General features: G+C 44.1%; 1 protein-coding gene and 1 pseudogene across 1 annotated transcript in view; both read right to left on the bottom strand.

Annotated features, from left to right (window-relative positions):
* Positions 1–785: 785 nt before the first annotated feature.
* Positions 786–4,057, bottom strand: LOC114600225 (uncharacterized; annotated as a pseudogene).
* A 90-nt stretch (positions 4,058–4,147) lies between these two features.
* COL22A1 (collagen type XXII alpha 1 chain) overlaps positions 4,148–22,841 on the bottom strand; it is a 195,080-nt gene continuing 176,386 nt past the window's right edge. Inside the window, exons 52-65 of the mRNA XM_077932713.1 lie at positions 21,733–21,786; positions 21,251–21,304; positions 19,988–20,032; positions 19,605–19,658; positions 18,433–18,486; positions 17,220–17,273; positions 15,388–15,459; positions 15,139–15,174; positions 14,584–14,628; positions 13,767–13,946; positions 11,851–11,917; positions 10,219–10,401; positions 9,935–10,012; positions 4,148–8,412 (exon numbers count right to left, since the gene is read on the bottom strand). Coding sequence (XP_077788839.1) covers positions 8,225–8,412; positions 9,935–10,012; positions 10,219–10,401; positions 11,851–11,917; positions 13,767–13,946; positions 14,584–14,628; positions 15,139–15,174; positions 15,388–15,459; positions 17,220–17,273; positions 18,433–18,486; positions 19,605–19,658; positions 19,988–20,032; positions 21,251–21,304; positions 21,733–21,786 — 1,164 coding nt within the window. The 3' untranslated portion in view covers positions 4,148–8,224. The remainder of the gene's footprint in view (positions 8,413–9,934; positions 10,013–10,218; positions 10,402–11,850; positions 11,918–13,766; positions 13,947–14,583; positions 14,629–15,138; positions 15,175–15,387; positions 15,460–17,219; positions 17,274–18,432; positions 18,487–19,604; positions 19,659–19,987; positions 20,033–21,250; positions 21,305–21,732; positions 21,787–22,841) is intronic.

Genomic DNA, 22,841 nt, shown 5'->3' with positions numbered 1-22,841 from the left:
GCAAAGAGAATGGAATGGCTGTGCCCAGCCAACATTTTAACTGCTTACCATTTGCCCTGTATAGCATCCGTCTTGCTCATGGTGGGGAACTAAAATAGCAGGCAGACCTAACTGCCTGGGCACTACTCAGCATGCTGGATCCAAACTTGGTTTTAAAATTCATGAGCCATAACCTGCTGGGACAGAGGACAGTTGCTGACATTGCCTACGTGGGTGACCTAAATAGAGATGCTGCAACCTCGTTCTGCCCCAAAGATTCAGACACAGGCTACTTGCCTCCTGCTTCCTAATAGTAAGGGTTAAGCATGTTGAAGTTAGAAAGTCTCTTTCACCCTCTGCAGATCTTCTTCCCCCAAACATGGCAGTATTACACAGTTGTTGTTGTTGTTATTTAATATTATATATATTTATATATTTATAATACACACACACACCGCTTAATGGTAAAATTGATTTCTATGCTTTTTACAAGAATGAAAATCAATTAAACAAGCATTAAAATATAAATATTTATACTTACAATGTGTAATAAACAATTACATCTTCCTCTTCATCATCATCACCATCAACAACAACATTTTAACTTAAATGCCACTTAATGCCGAAACAGAATTCTAAGTGTAAAACCAATTACAAGAAGCATTAGGATATAGGTATCCAGAATTATAGTCTACATAAAAAAAATAAATTGCACGGCTTACTGCTAAGAGAGCAATCCTTTTCACAAGAAGCCAGAGTAAATCAATCTGGTCTAAAGTTGCACCAGAGTAGTGGCGCTACAAAGGGAAGCCTGACAAAAGGAAAACAACCCATTAAAATAGTACTAAAGTTACACCATCCATTTTGCTGGCTTTGTTTACACTGGGGTGCCAAGTCTCATGCTCAGCCTAAGTCCTGCCCCCCAACCCAAGTCCTATGTATTCAGAATTGGGTCGCCATATTTTGAAGAGCAAAAAAGAGGACGCTATGACAACTCTCATTTTAAATACCCCTACTATATGTAGGCTGTAGAGGCTGTGATATGTTGCTGAGGGGGGTAGGAGAAGATAAGATAAGAGGAAAGCAACTCTTCAGCCAGCAGTTATGTCTATGTCTTCATACAGAATGTATAGCCAGAGACATTTTGGCAAATTTTAAAAATCCACCTGAACAGAAATTTTACCCCTGAAAAAGAGGACGTGTCCTGGAAAAAGAGGCCACATGGCAACCCTACCAGAATACCCTCTTCTCAGGGCTTACACCAGTTTCAGATCAGCCAGGTTTGGCTCAGCCAGCTGCATGCTGTATGGGTGCAAGGATGCAGGATTTAAGCCAGCATAGCCCAGCTGCACCATGGACCTCTCAGCTCAGCAAGAGATCACCTGGATCCTAACCGGCTCCTCCTGGTGGATCTTGCTAAGGGGTTGCTCCTTAGGTCGTTTGCAACAATAAAAACCAATCATACAAGCCTCAAGATATAAGCATCCAATAATTAAAACACACAATAAAACAATCTAATTAAAATATTAAAAAAATACATCCATAATTAGAACATATGCAATGCAAATTCAGAGCCAATGCATAGGACACATTGCAATGGACCACATGAAAATGAGAAACATCTATCCAGCGGATATAGGATCCTGGTGGCATCAGAGCCTGATTGCCTAGCATAGATCCTGCCCTCCACTGGATGAGATCGTCAAAAGGTGGATTTAGGAACTTCAATTCAACATGAAAACACACCAGCATTTTAATATTCATTTCTTCTAAAGTACACATTTGTATGCAATTTTCCCCAATATGCACATTTTTTTTGCAAAGCAATTTCACCCAATATAATGCATTTCCTTGTATAATGCATTTTTGGATGTCATTTTCATGAATGCGTGCATTTCTATGCATACTCAAATCCATAATATATATATATATCATATGCATTATCTGGAGAAGTGTGAATTCCGAATGATGGCTGCCAAGTGTTGTTAGAGGAAGTGCAAATCAGATATGCTTCCCTGTAAGTGTTAACTTCTCTCTCAGCTCTACTTACCCTACACATAGATTTCTATCCCCTTAAAGAGGCAAAATACTCCCTGATCACAACAGGTCCTCCACTGCACACTTCAGGAGGTGGTTGCACCAATGGATTCCCTTCAAAGCTGCAGGAACAGTAATTTGAACCCCAGTCCAAGTTTACCAGCTGACCAAAGTTTGATGGGAGAGCCTTGAGGTTGTTCTGTCCTAGCCAGAGAGTCTTCAAGGCCTTTAAGGAACAGACTCCCCGTGGCAGATGCCTGAGAGAATTGAAAAGCAGCAGCAATGTTTCCAGTTTCTGCAGCTGCTGAATGGCATCAGGGATCGTGCTGATGTGGTTATCGGTAGCATCTAAGAAGACCAGGTTCCTCAGCTGACAAACAGGTGCAGGGAGCTCTGCCAGGCTGTTGTTTGCCAAATGGAGACTACGAAGTTTCTGGAGGCCTCCTATTTCCTCAGGGAGAGAGGTTATGCTGTTGTTGCTGAGGGTGAGTCTCTCCAGCTTACCTAAGTAGCCTATCTCAGCAGGGACCTCTTTCAGGTTGTTGGAGTCCAGGTAGAGGAAGGCCAGGTTTTGCAAGTGGCCAATCTCACGAGGGACGAGATCCATCCTGTACCTCAGGCAGCTCTCTCGTTCCGGAGTCATCTCCAGGACTCGCAATCCTTGCAGTGCAAAGATCTGGCGAGGCACTGACATCAACTCTTTGCCTTCCAGTTTGAGCTTTTTCCCACCTTTGTACTGGGGATCATGTTCTGTCGCCATTTCCATTGCTGTAGAGTAGGGGCAGAGGGAAGTTGCTGGCTAGTTTCATCCTCCTTCTTGGTGAAACAGGAGGAAGGGGGTCATGGTCCACTGTCAGCTGCTTTTGAGACTTCCCTCAGCCTGGCTCTCAGTCCACCTGAATTCCTGATCCTTGTAAATACAGAGAGCTTTCAGGTTGCTCAGCTACATCTGGTAGGTAAACACTTGTGTCTCTGGAGAGCAAAAACTTCCTCATCTTTTGTGCAGCTCCTGACAGAAAGTACACAGCCCAGCCCACACTGTTTTCTTTACTTAAGCAAAGCCAACTTCCATTTCAATGTAAACTGAAACTACAGTTCTGTGCTATTGATTACCTTCACCATCTGTCAGTCCTCACCTGTTACAACCTGTTTTTCTTTTCAGTCTGACGCTTTGCAGTTGCTTTCACCCAGTTCAAAAGGCATTGATATCACTGGGAGTGCCGGTGATGCAAGATGGCTGCCTTCTTCCTCCAGTGGTCTCTCAGACCCACCAAGTATTCCTATTTTCCAGGGACGGTCTTGGATTTGCAGAAGCCGTCCCAGTTTTTTATTTGAATCTGGAATGTCCCGCTTTTCCTTAGGACTTCCCTATTTTCATCAGAGAAATGTTGGAGGATATGACATCATCCTTTTATTGCTGTTGTTGTTATTTAACCCTATGTTCCTTTAACCCTAAGTTCCTATGGTGGATTGTGATAACCAAAATGTAGTAGTAGTAGTAGTTTGGATTTGATATCCCGCTTTATCACTGCCCTAAGGAGTCTCAAAGCAGCTAACATTCTCCTTTCCCTTCCTCCCCCACAACAAACACTTTGTGAGGTGAGTGAGGCTGAGAGACTTCAGAGAAGTGTGACTAGCCCAAGGTCACCCAGCAGCTGCAGGTGGAGGAGCGGGGAAGCGAACCCGGTTCACCAGATTACGAGTCTACTGCTCTTAACCACTACACCACACAGGAAAGGAGGTGTGTTTTCAGCATTTGTCAAAAGCTGCATGATGAAGATGCCCTTTCCTAGGTTGCCACCTCCAGAGCTTCTGAGGTTGGTGGAACAACTAACAGGACTTGCCTCTGCCTATTTTAACACGAAAGGGGGGGTCTGTAGTGAAGGAGGTGTGAGCTCCTTCAAATGGGCCCAGAAATGAAATGGTAACCAATACAGCTGTTTTGAAAGAGGGTTTATGTGAGAGTGGAACATAATCTGGCTACTGCATTTTGAAACAATTGAGGTTTTCGAATCATTTTCAAGGGCAGCCCCATGCTGAGCGCAATGCAATAATATGCTTACCATATAATGCTGAATGTCAAAATAGGCTTCTAAGAAGTTTGCAATGACAAAGGACAGTTACACAACCATTAGAATATAAACCTCTATAATATAATCCTCTCAATACATTAAAATAGAAACATTCATAATAATAAAAAATGCAATAAAAATCATTCCTTGAAAACATAGCAATTAAAACTTGGGACTTAGGTGGAGAGATAAGTTGAATGTCTGTGTCACCAAATGTGTATTTAACAATATATGAAATATTTAATTTCGCAAGTTACAAAGGCTGGTATTTTATTAGCAAGGATGGACAAATAATCCATATCGGCTTCTGATTTTACAAACCTTATGTTCCATTGGGCCCAGTGACATATCCATTTGTGAATTTTTTTTCTTTAAAAAAGTATGCATGAAAATAAATAAACATTTTTGTATGCATGCCTCTGGTAGCCTACCCATAAAGATAAATGGTGCTTTTTGAATATTTAATTTTATTAAATAATGCAAAATAACATGTATATACATTATAGCCTGAAATTATTCCAAGAGGAAAGGGTTTCAGATGCCTGCAATCTTTTGTGCCAGAAATTGAGCACAGCACACAAGTGCAGTGGGCACGTGGGTGGGGAAGGGTTTAATAATCCCACTGAAAACAGCAGCCACTGCCTTAGTCAAATAGGGCCATGAGGCAGTGTTGCAAAAGGAACCATTTACACAGGACAGGAAACAAAAACTCATCACCAGCAAAATGACCCCCATCCCCAATATTTAGTCCAACAAGAAAGAGACAAAGCTGCAAATCAAACTCCCTTAAAACATTTTGGCTAAGATATTTATTTGCCAGCAAAATACTTCTGAGATTTCTCCTTCAGAGACAACACAGGCATCATAATTATCTGGAATAGAGCCTGATTGCTACAATCACAATAATTTAGACACTCCACAGATTATACTGTTTCATTTTTTCAAAAAAATGAAAGCACTGATGCCATGAAACCCACATAAAAATAGCACCTTTAAAATATATATAAATAACATTTGTCCTGAACACTAAATCAACAGCACAGTCTAAGAGCTTCTTCCGTTGAAATGATGAACTTATTGCATGGGCTTGTTGCCCGCTCCTCCACCACTACTATTGTATCTATTGTACTTGGCTGCTTCAGAATCTGCAGGTTAAAAAAGCCAGCTCACTTAACAAAGGGGAAAACAAAAGCCCAACCGCATGGCTGCCCCTTGGCTAATATTGGCAAAGAAAACATTTGTAAACAAGAAGGCAATGGGTGCCAAACGGTATTTGTGAGATTTGTGCCATGGCATAGCCATGTGAGCTCAAAGTTCCATTAGAGAACAACCGCTTTGCATGCATGAGGTTTCAGATTCAGTATTTCCAGCTTATTTATTTTTCCAAAAGGGATCTTAGGTACCCAAACTGGGAATGATTATCTGTCTGCAGTGGGGCTCTGGTGAGCAGACAGTCAGAATTTAATGGATCAAGGGTCTGTCTCAGAATCAAGTAGGATTGCATCTTCCTAGAGCTGTGGAATTGACCTGGCAGATTTCCCATTGACTATAGCTTCTCTCAGCATCCGGGATGCAATCCTGATTGCAGTGCCCCAGCGTAGGGATGCTCTGATCCCACCCAGGCAGTTCTTAGGTTGATTCCAGCATTGGAATTCAACTTCGTCCCTGGGAATGGTTTCCTCTACCAACCACAATCACCCACCCAGCAAAATTAATGCCAGCTATTTCACTGCTTTACATGCTCTACAACAGGCATAGGCAAACTCAGCCCTCTAGATGTTTTGAGACTACAGTTCCCATCATCCCTGACCACTGGTCCTGTTAGCTAGGGATGATGGGAGTTGTAGTCCCAAAACATCTGGAGGGCCAAGTTTGCCTATGCCTGCTCCACAAGGACCTGGATTCAGACACCAGGCCCTTTGGCAGACCAACTCTGCATTAAAAAGATGTCTGCAAACATGACGTGGAGGCTGGCAATTTCAACCCCACCATGTGGGAATCCCTCACAGAAGACCACAGTGCCTGGAGACAGACAGGTTGTATATCCATAGAAGTGACCAGAGGAGGAATGACCACTGGGAGGGGTGCAGAGAGAAGAAGCCATGGTGTATCTACAGCAGCACAATCCAACACCTTCATCTTCCTCAGCTGCAACAAAACATCTCTCTCCTATATCAGTCTCAACAGCCACAGCAGGCTCTGCAACCTTCCAACAGCTTGACTCCTCCATTGTCTCCCAAGACAGATGGTGCCAACAATTTCACTGCTTCAGGAAAATCTTCCAATATGCTGTGGTATGTGATATTAAAGACACAGTCCTAACATCCCAAGTTCATTCTTCGAGGGTCACAGGTAGGACTGCAGTGGGACTTCTGAGCAAACAGGTCAAGGATTGCACTATTAAAATGTTTTTTTCAACTCACAAATTAACCAATTTACAGTGTTACCCACTCACCCTGAGCCTTGGGGAATTTAGCCAAATCAAGACAAAAAATTAGGTTTGGACTGATACATTTTGCTGAAGAAGCAAATACTTGTTACATATATTCCCTCACTTTTATGTGTTATTTATTTTGTTATTTATTGAATTTATATACCCAGAGGTCTCAGGGCAGTTAAAAAAAAAGACCTTTTCTCTGTCATTTTGTTTAATAATGACTGGATGCAGGTATATTGGAGACACTCGGGTGAAAATAAAGCAAGAAATATTTAGGAGATGATGAGGACAAGGACAGATTTTCAGTTACAGACCTGATTCTTTGATTCATGGGCCATTGCTTAATCACTGGAAAATGGAAGAGGTACAGAAGAAGCGCACAGGGAGAAGTGGTACTTTACTCCCCCTTCTCCTGCCAGCCACTTTCCCTTCACCCTAGACATCCCCCCGCAGCTGAAACCTTCAGACGTGGGTGAGAAAAGCAGGTGGCCAGGGAGAAATGTATAGGAAGGTGAATGGGCAGTTGACAAGGCCTGTAAGGGGAGAGCTGTAGATCAGATGGTAGAACATTTGCACTGCATGTAGAAGGTTTGAGGTGATGACATCTCCTGGGACAGGCTCCCTGTCTGAAACGGTGACTTGCTACCAGCCACCGTAGACAATTCTAAGCAAGATGGACCAACGGCGAGACTTGACAGAAAGTAGATTCCTATGTCCACATTTAATTAGATCCCATATTCAAATCCATGAAGACTAGAGTCTTATTTTATTCTTAGGGGAAGGGCTCAATGACAGAGCTACTGTTTTGCATTGCAGGAAGTAGGTTCAGTCCCAGATTGTGCTGGGACTGACGCTTGATGGAAATGCTGAAGAGCTGCTCCCTGACAGAGCAAGAAATGCTGTCTAGATGGACCAAGGAGAATCTGAGGCTCCTAATGACAAACTCATATGCAAATTGTAAGATCACAATATAATCTATCACACTGCCTCCATGCTTTGTAAAGTGGGTATATTCCCTGGGCTGATCTCCCTCTATCATACCGTTTAATATTAGCAAGTCCCTCCGCCTTACAACTTGGGCTAAACAAAGCCCTGAACAATTACATCTGTGATCTTTAGACAGACAGGAGGTATACCTCCAGCTAAGTAAATATCCTGTTCCAGAAACTGACTGTAATGGGTGTACAAATTTACATCGTTGCTCCTAATCTCCACCAGCCACTTATGACTTATCCAGCCGGAATGCTGCCTCTTTCTGTCACATTGTTCACTTCCAGATCTCTACTGCACCCCTAGCTTGGCCTTCAGAGATGATAATAATAAGAATTTTTTTAAAATCAACAACCAAAATGTCTTCCTTTTCAGCTCTAAAAGGGATTCTTTCTATACTTCACTGACAATATTTATACATATATTTAAAAAACCTTCTTTTAAAAACAACTTTGAATTTGCCCTGATATTAGAGAAACCAAAAGCAAAGCAAAGAACACTTTTCACCTCATAAAAGAATAGCAATTTATAACTTCTTATTTATGATAAACTTGACCGACCGGCAGCACTGGATGGTTTTAATAGTCTACAAGGCCTCTTGAGAAGAAACAGAAGCAGGGAAAACAAGCGAGACCTCGCAACTTCCTTGCTTCCTTCAAGTTTCAGACGTAGGTCCATAGGAGGTCCGTGGGCTTTGGGGCCTTGCCTTCTAAGGCCCCTTGACGTTGCTGGGCCTGGCAGCCAGGCTTGCATAGTAAGCACACTGAGAGGGGTCACATTGTCCATTGGCTCCTGGTGGCCCCTGGGGACCCATCAGTCCAGGAACGCCCGCTTCGCCCTGGGGGCCTGGCGATCCTGGCATCCCATCTTTGCCATAGCCAGGTTCACCCGGGACACCTAGGGAACAAAGCATTGTGGGTAAGCATCACTGCCACGTTGCTGCCAGTCTGACCAAATAGTGCGGGTGTTTGGATGGTCAGGCTCAAGATAAGGCAGCTTCACCTGCAAAATGAGCTGTTGTCTAAAGGTGGTTGAAAACAAAGCTGGACCAAAGCCACACATGGTAGCATCTTCACAGTGAAAAGTCTGATGTTCATCTCATGACCCGTCCCAGATAAGGAGGGCACATGTGTGATAGTAAACTTTTTCACCAACAAGTGAAACACCCACCACAGTTTCTGTCAGGAGCTCATCCTACACTCGAGTAGGACCCTGGCAGAGACACATGCCTGACTGGCATGCTCTCCCCCTCCTGGCCTCAAAAGCTTTCTTCAGCCCGAACATCACAGTGACCGATGCCAACAGACACTGGCACACTTAGGGATCCACAGAGTTTGCGCAACTTGCGTAACAGACCTCAGCAACTCAGCATTTTGGCTAATCTACTTTATTTACATATAAACACACACAGAGCACTGCAACATGGGTCCCTCTCTCTCTAGCATCAGACAGCAAAGAGAAAGAACAAAGGACAATAGTCCCACTTCACAGAACACAATAACACAAACATCCTGTCTCCGTCACTTCCCACTTTGTGGAGTCAAAACATACACCGTCATGTGATAGACAAAAATCCCATGACTGCAATCATGGAGCAGGAATTTGAACAGCTTCTACAGTGCTCTGGACAAACACAGAGACACACTTCCAGCCTCTAGGCAGCTGTCCACAAGTCTGGGCCTTGCAGAGCAACTGCAGCAACAGGGACAACCCCACCCTTCTGCTGGCTTATATACCCTCCCTTGACAGGTTGTGCTCCTGCAACCTGAGACTTCTCCTGCTTGGCAGTCACTGCTGCTCTTCCTACTTTAAGTCCCTCCTGGTTCTAGGAGACAGCGGGGGCAAGGGAAGATGTGGAGTCTACTGACCCATCTGTTGACTGTGCCTTCCTCTGTCTCAGACTGCCCTAACTCTGTTCCCTTGCCCTAGCTCTTGCGTTGCGGGCAGCGTCAAGCTCCATAATAATAATAATTATAATAATAATAATATATTTATTTCTTTATACCCCAGCCACTCTGGGTGGCTTCCAACAGAATATCAAAATACAATAATCTATTAAACAGTAAAAGCTTCCCTAAACAGGGCTGCTTTCAGCTGTCTTTTAAAAGGCTGGTAGTTGCTGTTCTCTTTGACATCTGGTGGGAGGGCATTCCACAAGGCGGGTGCCACTACCGAGAAGGCCTTCTGCCTGGTTCCCTGTAACTTGGCTTCTCTCAGCAAGGGAACCACCAGAAGGCCCTCAGCACTGGACCTCAGTGTCTGGGCAGAACGATGGAGGTGGAGATGCTCTTTCAGGTATAAATTACTAGTTCCCTCTTCTGGGCACCTGCCTCTACCCCACACTCTTTGGAGTCCTGCCAGTCCCTGATAATGCTGCATTCTATCATGCCAAGTCAAATCTGCTCATCCCTTCACTCACCTGGAATTCCTGGGGGACCAATTTCTCCCCTCTGGCCAACACCAGCATCTCCTTTCTCTCCTTTGTCTCCTCTCTCACCTGGTGGGGAGAATGAAACAAAATTTGAGCAGCAGAGTTCAGAAGATAAACACCTTGTTATTCCAAGACTGACCTAGCTTTAGAATGTCAATATGCATCATTTCCTGTTGCAGAAACTCTCTTCTTGTTCCAACTGTTTGCAAATATTAATTCTGAGTTCTCCATCGCAGCCCAGGCACTGCTCACCGTACTTAAGGCTCACTCACCTTTAGGGCCCATCGGTCCTGCTGGTCCTTCTGAACCAGGCTGTCCAGGTCTTCCAGGTTCTCCTGGAGGACCTCCTCTGCCTGGAGGGCCTTCCTTACCAGGTTCTCCTGGAGGCCCTGGTCTACCCTGAGGTGCTTTGACGTGGGCTGGCTGCATCTGGCTTATGAGGTAGGGCAGTCTGGCTGCAGGGAAACATAGAGAAGGTTATTATGCATGGGGGTCTGGAAAAAGAAGGGGAAATGTTGGAGCCAATGACCAGAGAAATAACTTCCCGCAAGCCTTCCTTACCCCTATCAGCTGTTCCCCGAATGCTTAGCTAAGAAATCCTTGGGGCTCCTGGACAAAACCTCATTCTACGTTCTTGTCCTTAGTCGTTATAAATTGGGCTCTTGATACTCAGCTTAATATTGTGTCTCATTTTCAAAATTGTGCACCAGGTGATTCAGTGACCTGTACATATTTGCAGTAGTTTCCCTGTTTTTCATTATTCAGATTTTGATGTTCTTGTCAAGAGGTTAGTAATATGAAAGGTACTAAAGCCTCACCTAAAACTACTGGAAAACCTGTCCAAATGTACCGTATTTTTCGCCCCATAGGACGCACCGCCCCATAGGACGCACCTAGTTTTTTTGGGGGAGGGAAATAAAGAGGGGGGAATTATTTTTTTCCCCAGGCACGGGGCTGGTGCGGGGGAAGCTCGAGCTTCCCCCGACCCCAGCCCCCAGAACAGCCTGCTATCCGCAAGCCTAGGGAGCCGCACCGGTCTCCCCAGGCTTGCGGAGAGCTGCGCGAAGCCCGGGCACACTCTTCAGCGCGCCCCTGGCTTCAGAATGCAGGCAGCTCTGCGCAACCTTTGGGAGCCCGGCACAGCTTCACGCCAGGCTCCCTAGGGTAGTGCAGAGCTGCGCGAAGCCCGGGAGTGCAGGCAGCTCTGCGCAACCTTTGGGAGCCCGGCGCATCTTCGCGCAGGGCTCCCTAGGGTTGCACAGAGCTTCCTGAAGCCTGGAGAGTGAGAGGGGTCGGTGCACACTGACCCCTCTCGCTCTCCATGCTTCAGCAAAAGCCTGCATTTGCCCCATAGGATGCACACACATTTCCCCTTCATTTTTGAAGGGGAAAAAGTGCATTCTATAGGGCGAAAAATACGGTAGTACTAGAAACTTTATTCTTTTAACAACAACAAAAAGTATAATTCTCAGTATGCTGAACTCTGTATTGAATCGAAGTGAACATGCAGCTTCAGAGAACAGGAACTTGGCTTTCTCTGTTTCTGCCCTATAGATTCCCTGCAGCACCTCATCTGCTCTGGAGGCTGCCCCAATTCCCTTGAGAAGATTTTGAGGGTGAATGGGGTATGGTGGAGGACAGGGAAGGAAGGGGAAGTCTTGGAGCACAAGTAGTAGTGAGATGAATACTTTTTTTAAGCAAGAAGTTTTTGGTCCATTTCACAAACCCACATGCTGAAAACTAGTCCCCAATCTTGGCTGAACCATCTCAGTCCAGGTCTATCCAGGTCTATATACTATTTTAGTTTCTCCTTAACTGTCTGGACTCCCAGGTCCACATCTAGGTCTCTTGCAACCATATTATACATGTAGCGGGTATCTCAGTCACTTTGTAATCGTTCTCACCATCAAGTTGTTTTCCTAGCTCTTCTTGAATGAGCCTTCGTAGAGTTTCCACTGATGGAGTGTCCCCCTAAGGAAGGAAGGAAGGAAGGAAGGAAGGAAGGAAGGAAGAGTTCAATGCTCCAACAATATTTGTGGCTTATGTGATAGGGAGACTTGAGGAATTTGTTTTCTGCAAATTCCAGTGTGAAGCTGACCTGGAACACACCTCCATTTTCCTCTTGAAATTGTATCTCAAGTAATAACATGCTAACTGCCTGTAATCTTTTCTGTGCAGATTTGGATAGATGAGTTTTTCATTCTTCTACTCCCCTTCTGAGCTGTACAGTGCTTAATGCAAGTCCTGTTATATTAGGACTGGGACTGAACATGTGTGGAAATTATCTTCATATATTGCATTTTCAACTTGAAGAAAGCCTCGGGAACCTTTCAAGGTAATAGATGTCCTTATTTTCCAATTAGCAGAAAAGCGGCAATCACATGGATCTCCAAAAATACTCCCTCTGTTATTTTTTTAAAAAAATAAAAAACAACCTCATAATCATTGGTGCAACTAATTTTTTTTACCCATGTATGCTCATGAAAAATTAATTCTAGAAGGGTTTTTATTTGTTTGTTTTTTGTAGGGGGGCCTGAGGCCAGTAGTCATGAGTCAATGTCTACAGAAAATGTTCTTTTCTTATTGTTAAGGTCACCATCACTGTTACCAGCAAACTGTTAAGGGCAGAGGGACTCTTGACAATACATGGATGCAACTCCCTTTTAGGATGCTCATGTGTCCCACTTTATAGAGGACATTCCTCTAGCTTAAGGGCTGCCCAGTTTCAATCCAGTTGCAAGAGAGCAATAGGGATCTCAAAGTTGCCAGTGAACAATTAGAAACGCCATGGGAATAGGCTAAGCAAGCACATGGGTCCCCTGGCCCTCCCCATGGGTCCCCACTATGTTGAGATGCACTGTACTTATAATAATAACAACAATTTTATTATTTGTACCCCACCCATCTGACTCGGTTGCCCTAGCCACTGTGAGTGGCTTCCAACAAATATAAAAGCATAATAAAACATCAAACATTGAAAACTTTCATATACAGGACTGTCTTCAGATTTCTATGAAAGGTTGCATAGTTACTTATCTCCTTGACATATAGTGGGAGGGGATTCCATGGGAGGGGTGCCACTGCCAAGAAGGCCCTCTGCCTGGTTCCCTGTAACCACACTTCCTGCAAAAATCTGGCAACTTCTGTTTCAGTGTCTCTGAAGAAGTGTGCATGCACACGAAAGCTCATACCAAGAACTAACTTAGTTGGTCTTTAAGGTGCTACTGGAAGGAATTTTTTTTTTATTTTATTTTTTTTATTATTTTTTACTATGGCAGACCAACACGGCTACCTATCTGTAACACACTTCCTGCAGTGAGGGAACTGCCAGAAGGCCCTTGGAGCTGGACTTCAGAGCAATGGCTGAGAAATGGAGGTAGAGATGCTCCTTTGGGTATATCAGGCCAATGCCATTTAGGGCTTTAAAGGTCAGCACCAACACTTTGAATTATGTTTGGAAGCGTACTGGGATCCAATGTAGGTCTTTCAGGACTGGTGTTATATGGTCCCAGCAGCTTCTTCCAGTCACCAGTCTAGCCGACACAATCTGGATTAGTTGTATTCAGATTGTGTCTGAATTCACCTTCAACGGTAGTCCCCCCACTGTTGCAGTATACTTCCTATTTAAATTATAGCATGTATTTCTAAAGGTTGCATCCATATGCATTAATATAGGCAAATCTGTGCCCCCTCTTGTTCTTCTTTGAATGTGTGTGTAAATGCCCCTTTCTCTTTTTTAAAAACACGATTGACATAATCGACAGAAAACTAAAATGTTGTCTTACACCTTCTCCTAAAATCCAGTTTTAACACGACTCACCCTAGGCCCAGGAAATCCAGGTTGTCCGGGAGGACCAGGGGGTCCAGACTGCCCTGTGTCCCCTGGTGGTCCCGGTTGACCCATTAATCCAGTGTGTCCCTTGCGCCCGGGAATCCCAGGATCACCAGGTGGGCCTTTCTCTCCAGCTGTGCCTTTTTCACCTTTAGTGCCAGGATCCCCCTGCCGGATAAAAACAGCATAGAATCAAAGAATGGTAGAGTTGGAAACAATCGACAGGATCGCCCAACCCCTGGAAATGCAGGAATCTCAACTAGAATAGAATCAGAGAACTGTAGAGTTGGAAGAAAAGAACGGAGCCTTCAGTAAAGAGCTTTGCAAAGCAAGCCAGATAGATGGGCTGTGGACAAGGTTGTGATATTGCTCCATTAGACTGAAAGGGGGAGATTGAAACAGGCTATGCCTGAAAAAAGAAGTGTTCATGGGAGGGAAGACTACCCTTCAGAGGACCATCTTGTCCCAGTAGGCTTTTCTCCATAAGTGTTTTTTGTCCAGGCAGCTAGCATATCTCAAATTCTTCCCAGGACCAAGAAAGAAGCTGACATTTGGGTGGCCAGGGACCTGAGATATTTGCAAGCTGTCAAGCTGGTTGAATCTGGGTTGGCTTGGAGATATGCCAAATCTTAACCTTCAGTTATAGGGGATATCACTTATTTCTGAGCAAGCCTGATGTAAGCCACAAGTGTCTTGCCCATCTCTCGTGCATTAAGGAAATTATTTCTGGCAGCATCACCCAGACTGCCCTGGGCACTTCCCCAATGTTGCTCGACATCGACATTCGTGAAGCTCTCCAGCTTACCCTGTCACCTTTGTCTCCAACACCACCTGGCTTCCCTGGAGTGCCCTGCAAGGAAATAAAGAGGTCTGAAATAAGAAATGGCAATTAAAAAAAAATGAAGAAGAAAATATAATGTTGCTACTTTTGGTGCTTCCAGAAGGGGCTTAATTTGCAAGTGGATCATTGAGATACTGCAAACAGATCACTAGTAACTTTTTTTAACTTATCAATTTCTTCTCACCCTCCAAAAACAAATTCAGATTAAATTGGAGAGTGTGCATGTCATATGGACTAGCATTTTTATGGGGAAAAGCAGGGTTCGTAAGGGTGTGGTTGAGGAAGGGGAGAGTGACAAGGCCACATGGAGAGGCCTGCAGGGCCAAATTTGAACCCCAAGACCCTTCCCCTGTTGTAATAGAACCTCCCACCCATCCAAAACCAAGAGGAAAAGCAATTTGGAGAGATTTAAAGAAGTTTTGCCCCTGGGGAAAGTGCACGCAGAGAATTAAGGAAGAACAACAAAAGGGAGTTGTGCTCTTGTTTCATGTCATCTTACAAAGACGTCAAAACACACACCTCTTTCCCTGGGATGCCCTTTTCGCCTGGTTCTCCCTGTGAAATAGAAAGCACAAAAAGGATAAGAGCCACACAGTCAGAAGCTACTTCTGATAACCCAGCTACACTTGGTGAAATTCCCTTTGGGCTTTGGGCTCCTGCAGCCTCCTTCACAGAGTTCTAGCGGGTGACACTGAGCAATTACAGACAAATGAGATCCTATTATTAGTTCTGTCTACAGTGTGTGACCAAAATTGGTTTGCTGCTTACAGGAGGTCCTCGCGGTCCGATGAATCCAGGGAGTCCTGCACTGCCGGTTTCCCCTTTGCTTCCTTTGGGACCCTGGGAATATGAAGAAGAAGAAGAAAAAAGAATAAAGTAAGAAACAGATGCTGGTTGATATTCTGATCAGTGTCATTAAAGATGTGGGAGGACCTACAGACAAATCGCAGATTGCATGATGGCTAGATAGTCACAAACAAAGTATGACTATTCCACTCTATCACTTGGAAAGACAGGCAAACTAATACTAGTGTAATGGAAGAAGCAAAGATCCCCAATGTTGAAGCAATGATTCTTCAACATCAATTTCGTTGGACTGGTCATGTTGTGCGGATGGACTGGTCATGTTGTGCGGATGCCTGATTATTGTCTTCCAAAGCAACTACTCTATTCCCAACTTAAAAATGGAAAGTGTAATACTGGTGGTCAACAAAAGAGGTTTATAGGCTGTCTCAAGGCAAATCTAAAAAAAATGTAGTATAAACACCAACACTTGCCTGTGAGCGCTCCAATTGGAGAACAGCCTTTACCAAAGGTGTCATGGGCTTTGAAGATATTCGAACTCAGGATGCAAGGGAGAATCGTGCTAAGAGGAAGACACGCTTGGCAAATCCACACCGTGATCTACTCCCGCCCAGAAACCAATGTCCCCACTGTGGAAGGATGTGTGGATCTAGAATTGGCCTCCACAGTCACTTACAGACTCATTGTTAAAACTGTGTTTATGGGAGACAATCTTACTCGGCTATGAGTGATTGCCAAAGAAGAAGATCCTGTTTATTGGTCATTCAGATGCAGCCCCTTTTGTTGATAAGAAACTGATGGGTCTGCAGATATGGCGCAAATAAATTGATGAGAGAATGACAAACAGGTTTCTCTTCATGCCTTCAAACGGTTCACCTTTCTTGAAGCCTTGTCAAAGGACTACTTGATTCCAAAAGGGGCTTGTTGGATTCAGTCACCTGGATATGACCTGTCATTTCCCAGAACCCCACATTTCAGTTGTGATAATGCTTGCCCTCCAACTTCCTGAAATGGAAGCCTGCCAGATCCATACTGGACACATTTCCAAGCATTTGGTGTTCTCAGCTAGTTGCACATTTCTTCCCTAGAAGGCTGCCAGCTTGGTCTGATTTCAATATATCCCATGGATAAAGCACACCATTCTTTCTTCTCCATTTGGCAATAAATCACAGCATGTAACAACCACTCATCCTGCTTCATTCATTCATTTATTTCATTTGTATCTCACCTTTTTTCTCTAAGATGTCATACATAGTTCTCCCCATCCTCATATAATCCCCATGACAACCCCATGATGTCAGTTGGGCTGAGAGGCAGTAAGATGACCAAGTGAACCTTGGTCTCCCAGCTCCTAGTCCAATACTCTAACCACTACACCACACTGCTTGTAATGAGTAAAAAGGTAAAGGTACCCCTGCCCGTACGGGCCAGTCGTGTCCGACTCTAGGGTTGTGCGCCCATCTCACTTAAGAGGCCGGGGGCCAGCGCTGTCCGGAGACACTTCCGGGTCATGTGGCCAGTGTGACGAAGCTGCTCTGGCGAGCCAGCACCAGCGCAGCACACGGAAACGCCATTTACCTTCCCGCTATAAAGCGGTACCTATTTATCTACTTGCCCTTAAGGGTGCTTTCGAACTGCTAAGTGGGCAGGAGCTGGGACCGAAAGACGGGAGCTCACCCCGCCGCGGGGATTCGAACCGCCGACCATGCGATCGGCAAGCCCTAGGCACTGAGGTTTTACCCACAGTGCCACCCGCATCCCTGTAATGAGTAAGGGACAACAAATGTTGTACTTACTGGGTTACCTGGAGAACCTGCTTCCCCTGGGGGGCCTGGTGGTCCACTCTTGCCCTGGCGGAAGGGGGAAAAACAGTCAGTAGTCTTTTTAAGAACATTTTAAGAACTTTAAAAAATAATTTTATAAGTTTTGTGTTTTCATTTCTCAATTTGTTTCTCAATTACATGGCTTTGTAAGCATTGTGGCATTTTATGCATTGTGACTCTTGCAGTTATTTTTATTGATCGTAGTTTAGTAATTATTCATTGTAATTGTTTAGAGTGAATCTCTGTTTAATTATTATTTGCTGATGTTTTGAGAGTTGATTTTATTGTGTGCTATTATATTCTACTAGATTATTGAATGTTACTTTATTTGATATAAGTTGTGCCATTTTTAAGTTATGTTTTATTACGACTTTCTGTACTGGGCCAGATTGCTCTAAGAGTCCATTCTGTATCGTTCCAATTTTAGTATATGTGCTGCCGAAGCGAGCACCCTAAGAGTCCATTCTGAGTCCACCCGCCCTGTGGAACATTTTCCCACCAGATGTCAAAGAGAAAAATAACTACCAAACTTTTAGAAGACATCTAAAGGCAGCCCTGTTTAGGGAAGCTTTTAATGTTTAATAGATTATTGTATTTTAGTGTTTTGTTGGAAGCCGCCCAGAGTGGCTGGGGAAACCCAGCCAGATGGGCAGGGTATAAATACATTATATTATTATTTATTATTATTATTATTATTATTATTATTATTATTATTATTATTATTAAATTAATTTATTATTATTATTATTATTAAATTAATTTATTATTATTATTATTATTATTATTAGTGTTCTTGTCTATTTTGTTGCTTTAAACTTCCTTGTGTATAGTAATATAGGAAGGCAGTATACGAATTAAAAGTGAAATGAGAGAAAAGAAAAGAAAATGAAACTTGGGAAGAAGAGACAAAAGACCTACAATTGGAAACATTTCCACACTGGATTATGCATACATTTGGACAATGAGTGCAATTCTGGTTTGTGCACAAAGTTGTGCATACATTGGATTGTTTTCCCTAAGAGGCGCAAACAGTAAATTTCACTTTTCATGTTCAGAAATGCCAGATTCATTTCCTCCCTCTCCCCTCATCCCTCCAGAGTCCCTTGTACCACTTAGACAACTCCACTGGGACCCAGTGGGATGTTACACACATATTACCCAAAAGCCATAGGGAGAAACAACTCACCGCAATTCCTCTGAGCCCACGTGGGCCCTGGGGTCCTGCAGGGCCTGGATCCCCCTGCAACACAAGAGTAAAAGAGGCTGGGGTGAGAAAGAGTCATTTCTAAATTGCTGATTATATGAAATATCATGGAGATGTGTCAATAAAAGGGAAGAAAACACTGTTTCATTATGATCATCAAAACTCTATAACCAGAATAAAGGTAAAGGACCCCTGGATGGTTAAGTCCAGTCAAAGGTGACTATGGGGTGTAGCACACATCTAGCTTTCAGGCCAAAGGAGCCGGCATTTGAGCACAAACAGCTTTCCAGGTCATGTAGCCAGCAGAACTACACAGCTTCTGGTGCAATGGAACACCGTGATGGAAACCAGAGTGCACGGAAACGCCGTTTACCTTCCCACCACAGCGGTACCTATTTATCTACTTGCACTGGTGTGCTTTCAACTGCTAGGTTGGCAGGAGCTGGGACAGAGCAACGGGAGCTCATCCCGTCAGGGGGATTCGAACTGCCGACCTTCCGATCAGCAAGCCCAAGAGGCTCAGTGGTTTAGACCACAGCACCACCAGTGCCCCTATAATCATCATAGTCAACGAGTGGCTCGCCTGTCTGGATGAGGTGTACTTTAACATGTTTACAGATGAGAAAGGAAGTCAGTTGCAAGCTGGATATACTGTCCAACTTGTGAGCGAGGACTGACTCATTTTTCCCTGAAAGGCGACCAAGATAATAATAAAAAAGCTAGAATCTTATTAAAATCAAGGAGCAAGATGGTAATAGAACCAAAGAGGAAAGCGAAACAAACACAAAACAGGGATGGTCTCATTCTCAGACGAAATTCATCCCTATTATATCAAGCATGTTCTCATGGCAGCATTGTCTGCTGTGTTTTGTTCCAGAGATACCAAAGAAGAAAAAGTTCAGCCTCCCCCTTAGCAGAGAGCACACATACCTTCTGTGAATGCTCCTGTAAAATGGTGTGGGGCCAACCCATTCTCATTAACCACTTCCGTGTACTTCTTGACATTTCAGGTTTTGAAATGAGGACTTGGAATGATGGAAGTCAGTGTTTCAGAGCTGTGCCAGTGTTTCCTTTCAGCCTGGACCCTGATAACACTCACTCCACCATTTGCAGAATTGTAAGAGGTCTTATTGAAGCCAAGGTGGCACACTTACATCTTTTCCAGGTTGCCCTTCGCGGCCGGGGGGCCCTGATGGACCTGGTTCTCCCTGCAACAGACAAGGGTGGGAGGGAGAAAATTAGAGGTTAGAACAATATGGAAGCTCCATAAAGATTCCTAATGACTCAGATATGTGATTTGAACTTCCACAGATGGCTGTCCCAAAACTGGACTCAATTTATGAGCAGGCATTGATAGGGGCATTGACAGGACTTGATTCCAGTCCTGGTAACAATGCAGCTTCAGCCATCAATGTTAACTACGAAGCCATTACCCCTGACGTATTCAACACTGGTGATAGGAGAGGTCTTCTTGTGGGCGACTCTGCCCATCCCAACCACTGTTTGAGTCAAACTGAAGGTCCGGTGCATTGCTCACCCTTGAGCCAGGTGGTCCTGCGTCTCCTCTCGGTCCCTTAAAACCCTGAAAGGTGAAATGGAGAGATACGTAAAAGGTTATTCCTTATATGCATTTTAAAGGACCTTCTCAGTTACAGCTTTCTTCCACCATGGAGCTCAAGGCAATGGGGTAGGAGAGCTGAAAATAATATTTCACATCTGGCAACCAATATGCCTCTTTCTTTTCAGACAGAGTCTTTAAAAGCCTTGGCCACAAATTTTCATGGCTAATAATAATAATAATAATAATAATAATAATTTATTATTTATACCCCGCCCATCTGTCTGGGTTTCCCCAGCCACTCTGGGCGGCTTCCAACAGAATATTAAAATACAATAGTCTACTAAACATTAAAAGCTTCCCTAAAAGTCTGGTAGTTGTTTTTCTCTTTGACATCTGGTGGGAGGGCATTCCACAGGGCAGGTACCACTACTGAGAAGGCCCTCTGCCTGGTTCCCTGTAACTTGGCTTCTCGCAGCGAGGGAACCGCCAGAAGGCCCTCGGTACTGGACCTCAGTGTTTGGGCAGAACGATGGGGCTGGAGATGCTCCTTCAGGTATACTGAACCAGCATTGCTTCATTCCAGAAGGCTGTTTGACTTCCAAAATGTTCAGGAACCAAGGCATGGATTCCGATTGGCTGCAGGAAGGTCCTACAGCCAATTGAAAGCCATGGAAGTCACGGCGGACGTTCGGGTTCCAAAGAACATTCGCAAACCAGAACACTCACTTCCGGGTTTGTGGCATTTGGGAGCCAAAACGTTCAACTTGCAAGGCTTGCGACTTCAGAGGTACGACTGTATACACCTCCAGAGTTAATGTTAAATAAGGTACATTACTTCTGGAAAATGAGCCACCATAGCCACTACAGGGCCATGAAAATTTGTGGCCCAGGGCTTTTTAGACTCTTCTACCTGTGTACTATCTGAAACACGCTGTTCTTAATAAATTACTTTTGAGGCATGATTATCTCATGCATACCTATGTTTCCTAGTATGCTCACGTGCACACATGAGGATGTGCACAGACCCCTCCTCTACAAGAACATACCTTCATTTTCTCCATAAATAGAATTTAGCCTTCAAAGATCATTTGCATCATTCTTGCTGCAGGAAGACCAAGCTTCTCAGCTATTGTATTCCATGCTTCCTAATGGAGAAATATGCACCTGCCCCCTCCTCCAAGGATTCCTGGTGGAAAAGGACATATTTAATGGACCATGGTTGCCTTCAGCTGGACTTACCGGCAATCCTCTTGCTCCCTCCGGTCCTGGCAGCCCTGGCTCCCCTTGTTTGCCCTATGAGAAACAAAGCAGATTTATAGCCTGGCAAGAGAGAATGATCTCTAACATGTGGGTGCCTCATGATCAAGCCTGAAGTGATAACATTCACATATCTATGTGAATGGTCATTTAAAAGTAAATGCTATTTAAATAGCATATATATGGGTCCAGAGTTCCAAAGTTAGACCCTGGGTGGGGGGAGCAGAGGGTCTTTAATATCCACCCCCACCCATATATTTCCTAAAATGCAGTTTGACTTCATTTTATATAAGGATCTTTCTTCATTCAGAAGTGTGCAACACATTCTATGACATCACAGCATCTCAGCCAATAGTGGCCTCATGGCTCCCAGGTCCTAACCCAACACGCTGACCACTACAGCACACTTGTTGTCTTGCAAAGATAATAGCAAATTGGAAAATATGTAAAGCTCATCTCCTTACTGGTTCTCCAGGAGGTCCTGGTTTTCCATCTTTGCCATCCTTTCCAGAAATACCCTAAGAGTGAAGCAACAGAAAGTAGTCAAGATTAATAATAATAATAATAATAATTTTTATTTATACCCCGCCCTCCCCAGCCAAGGCCGGGCTCAGAGCGGCTTACAAGCAATAATAAAAACAAGAAGAATGATTACAACTTAAAAACAAAAATAAAATACAACATTAAAATAATGGAACATTAAAATATTAAAATGTAGCCTCATTGCAGGAGGAGAAGGAAAAGAAAAAAGAAAGAGAGGGAGGGAGGGAATCAAATTGTCTCCAAGCCAAAGGCCAGGCAGAACAACTCTGTCTTACAGGCCCTGCGGAAAGAAATCAGATCCTGCAGGGCCCTGGTCTCATGAGGCAGAGCGTTCCACCAGGCTGGAGGCAGAGTTGAAAAGGCCCTGGCTCTGGTTGAAGCCAATCTAACTTCCTTAGGGCCCGGGACCACTAGGGTGTTGCTATTTATGGACCTTGAGGCTCTCCGTGGGGCATACCAGGAGAGGCGGTCCCGTAGGTACGAGGGTCCTAGGTCGTGAAGGGCTTTAAAGGTCAAAAGCAGCACCTTAAATCTGACCCTGTAAGATGCAAGGAATTGCGATGCAAGGAATGTATACAACGTTTGTTTCCTTAGGAGCAAATATTGTAGATTCATAATTGTGGTTAAGCATCCCAAATACTGCAAGTCAGTTTCCTAACACGTTGATAAATGAAATTTATAGATCATCTCAACAAGTATCAGGGCACTGTAAAGCAACATATGCAAACAGTAGAAAAATAAGGAGCACCCTTAAAAATAGCACAATGCCTCAGCACGAGGTACAATATGCAAGCTTGTCAGCTGGCTGAACTGGAAACTCCACGGAACGATACCCAGGAAAAGAACAAGTCAAGACAGCCAATGTCTCATTAGCTGCAATGTGAAACAACAAGCAAAGTCACATTGCAGAACGTCTCGAGCCAGGGGTCGCAAATAGGTCCATGGGGACCTAAGCAAACCAGAGAACCTGCCATGGGCACAACACACACACATAAACACTCTGCAAGCCAGTCAACATAGCAACCTAGCA

Source organism: Podarcis muralis, chromosome 8 (genome assembly GCF_964188315.1).
Source record: "Podarcis muralis chromosome 8, rPodMur119.hap1.1, whole genome shotgun sequence".
Lineage (NCBI taxonomy): Eukaryota > Metazoa > Chordata > Lepidosauria > Squamata > Lacertidae > Podarcis > Podarcis muralis.
This window is presented reverse-complemented; position numbering and strand designations above follow the sequence as displayed.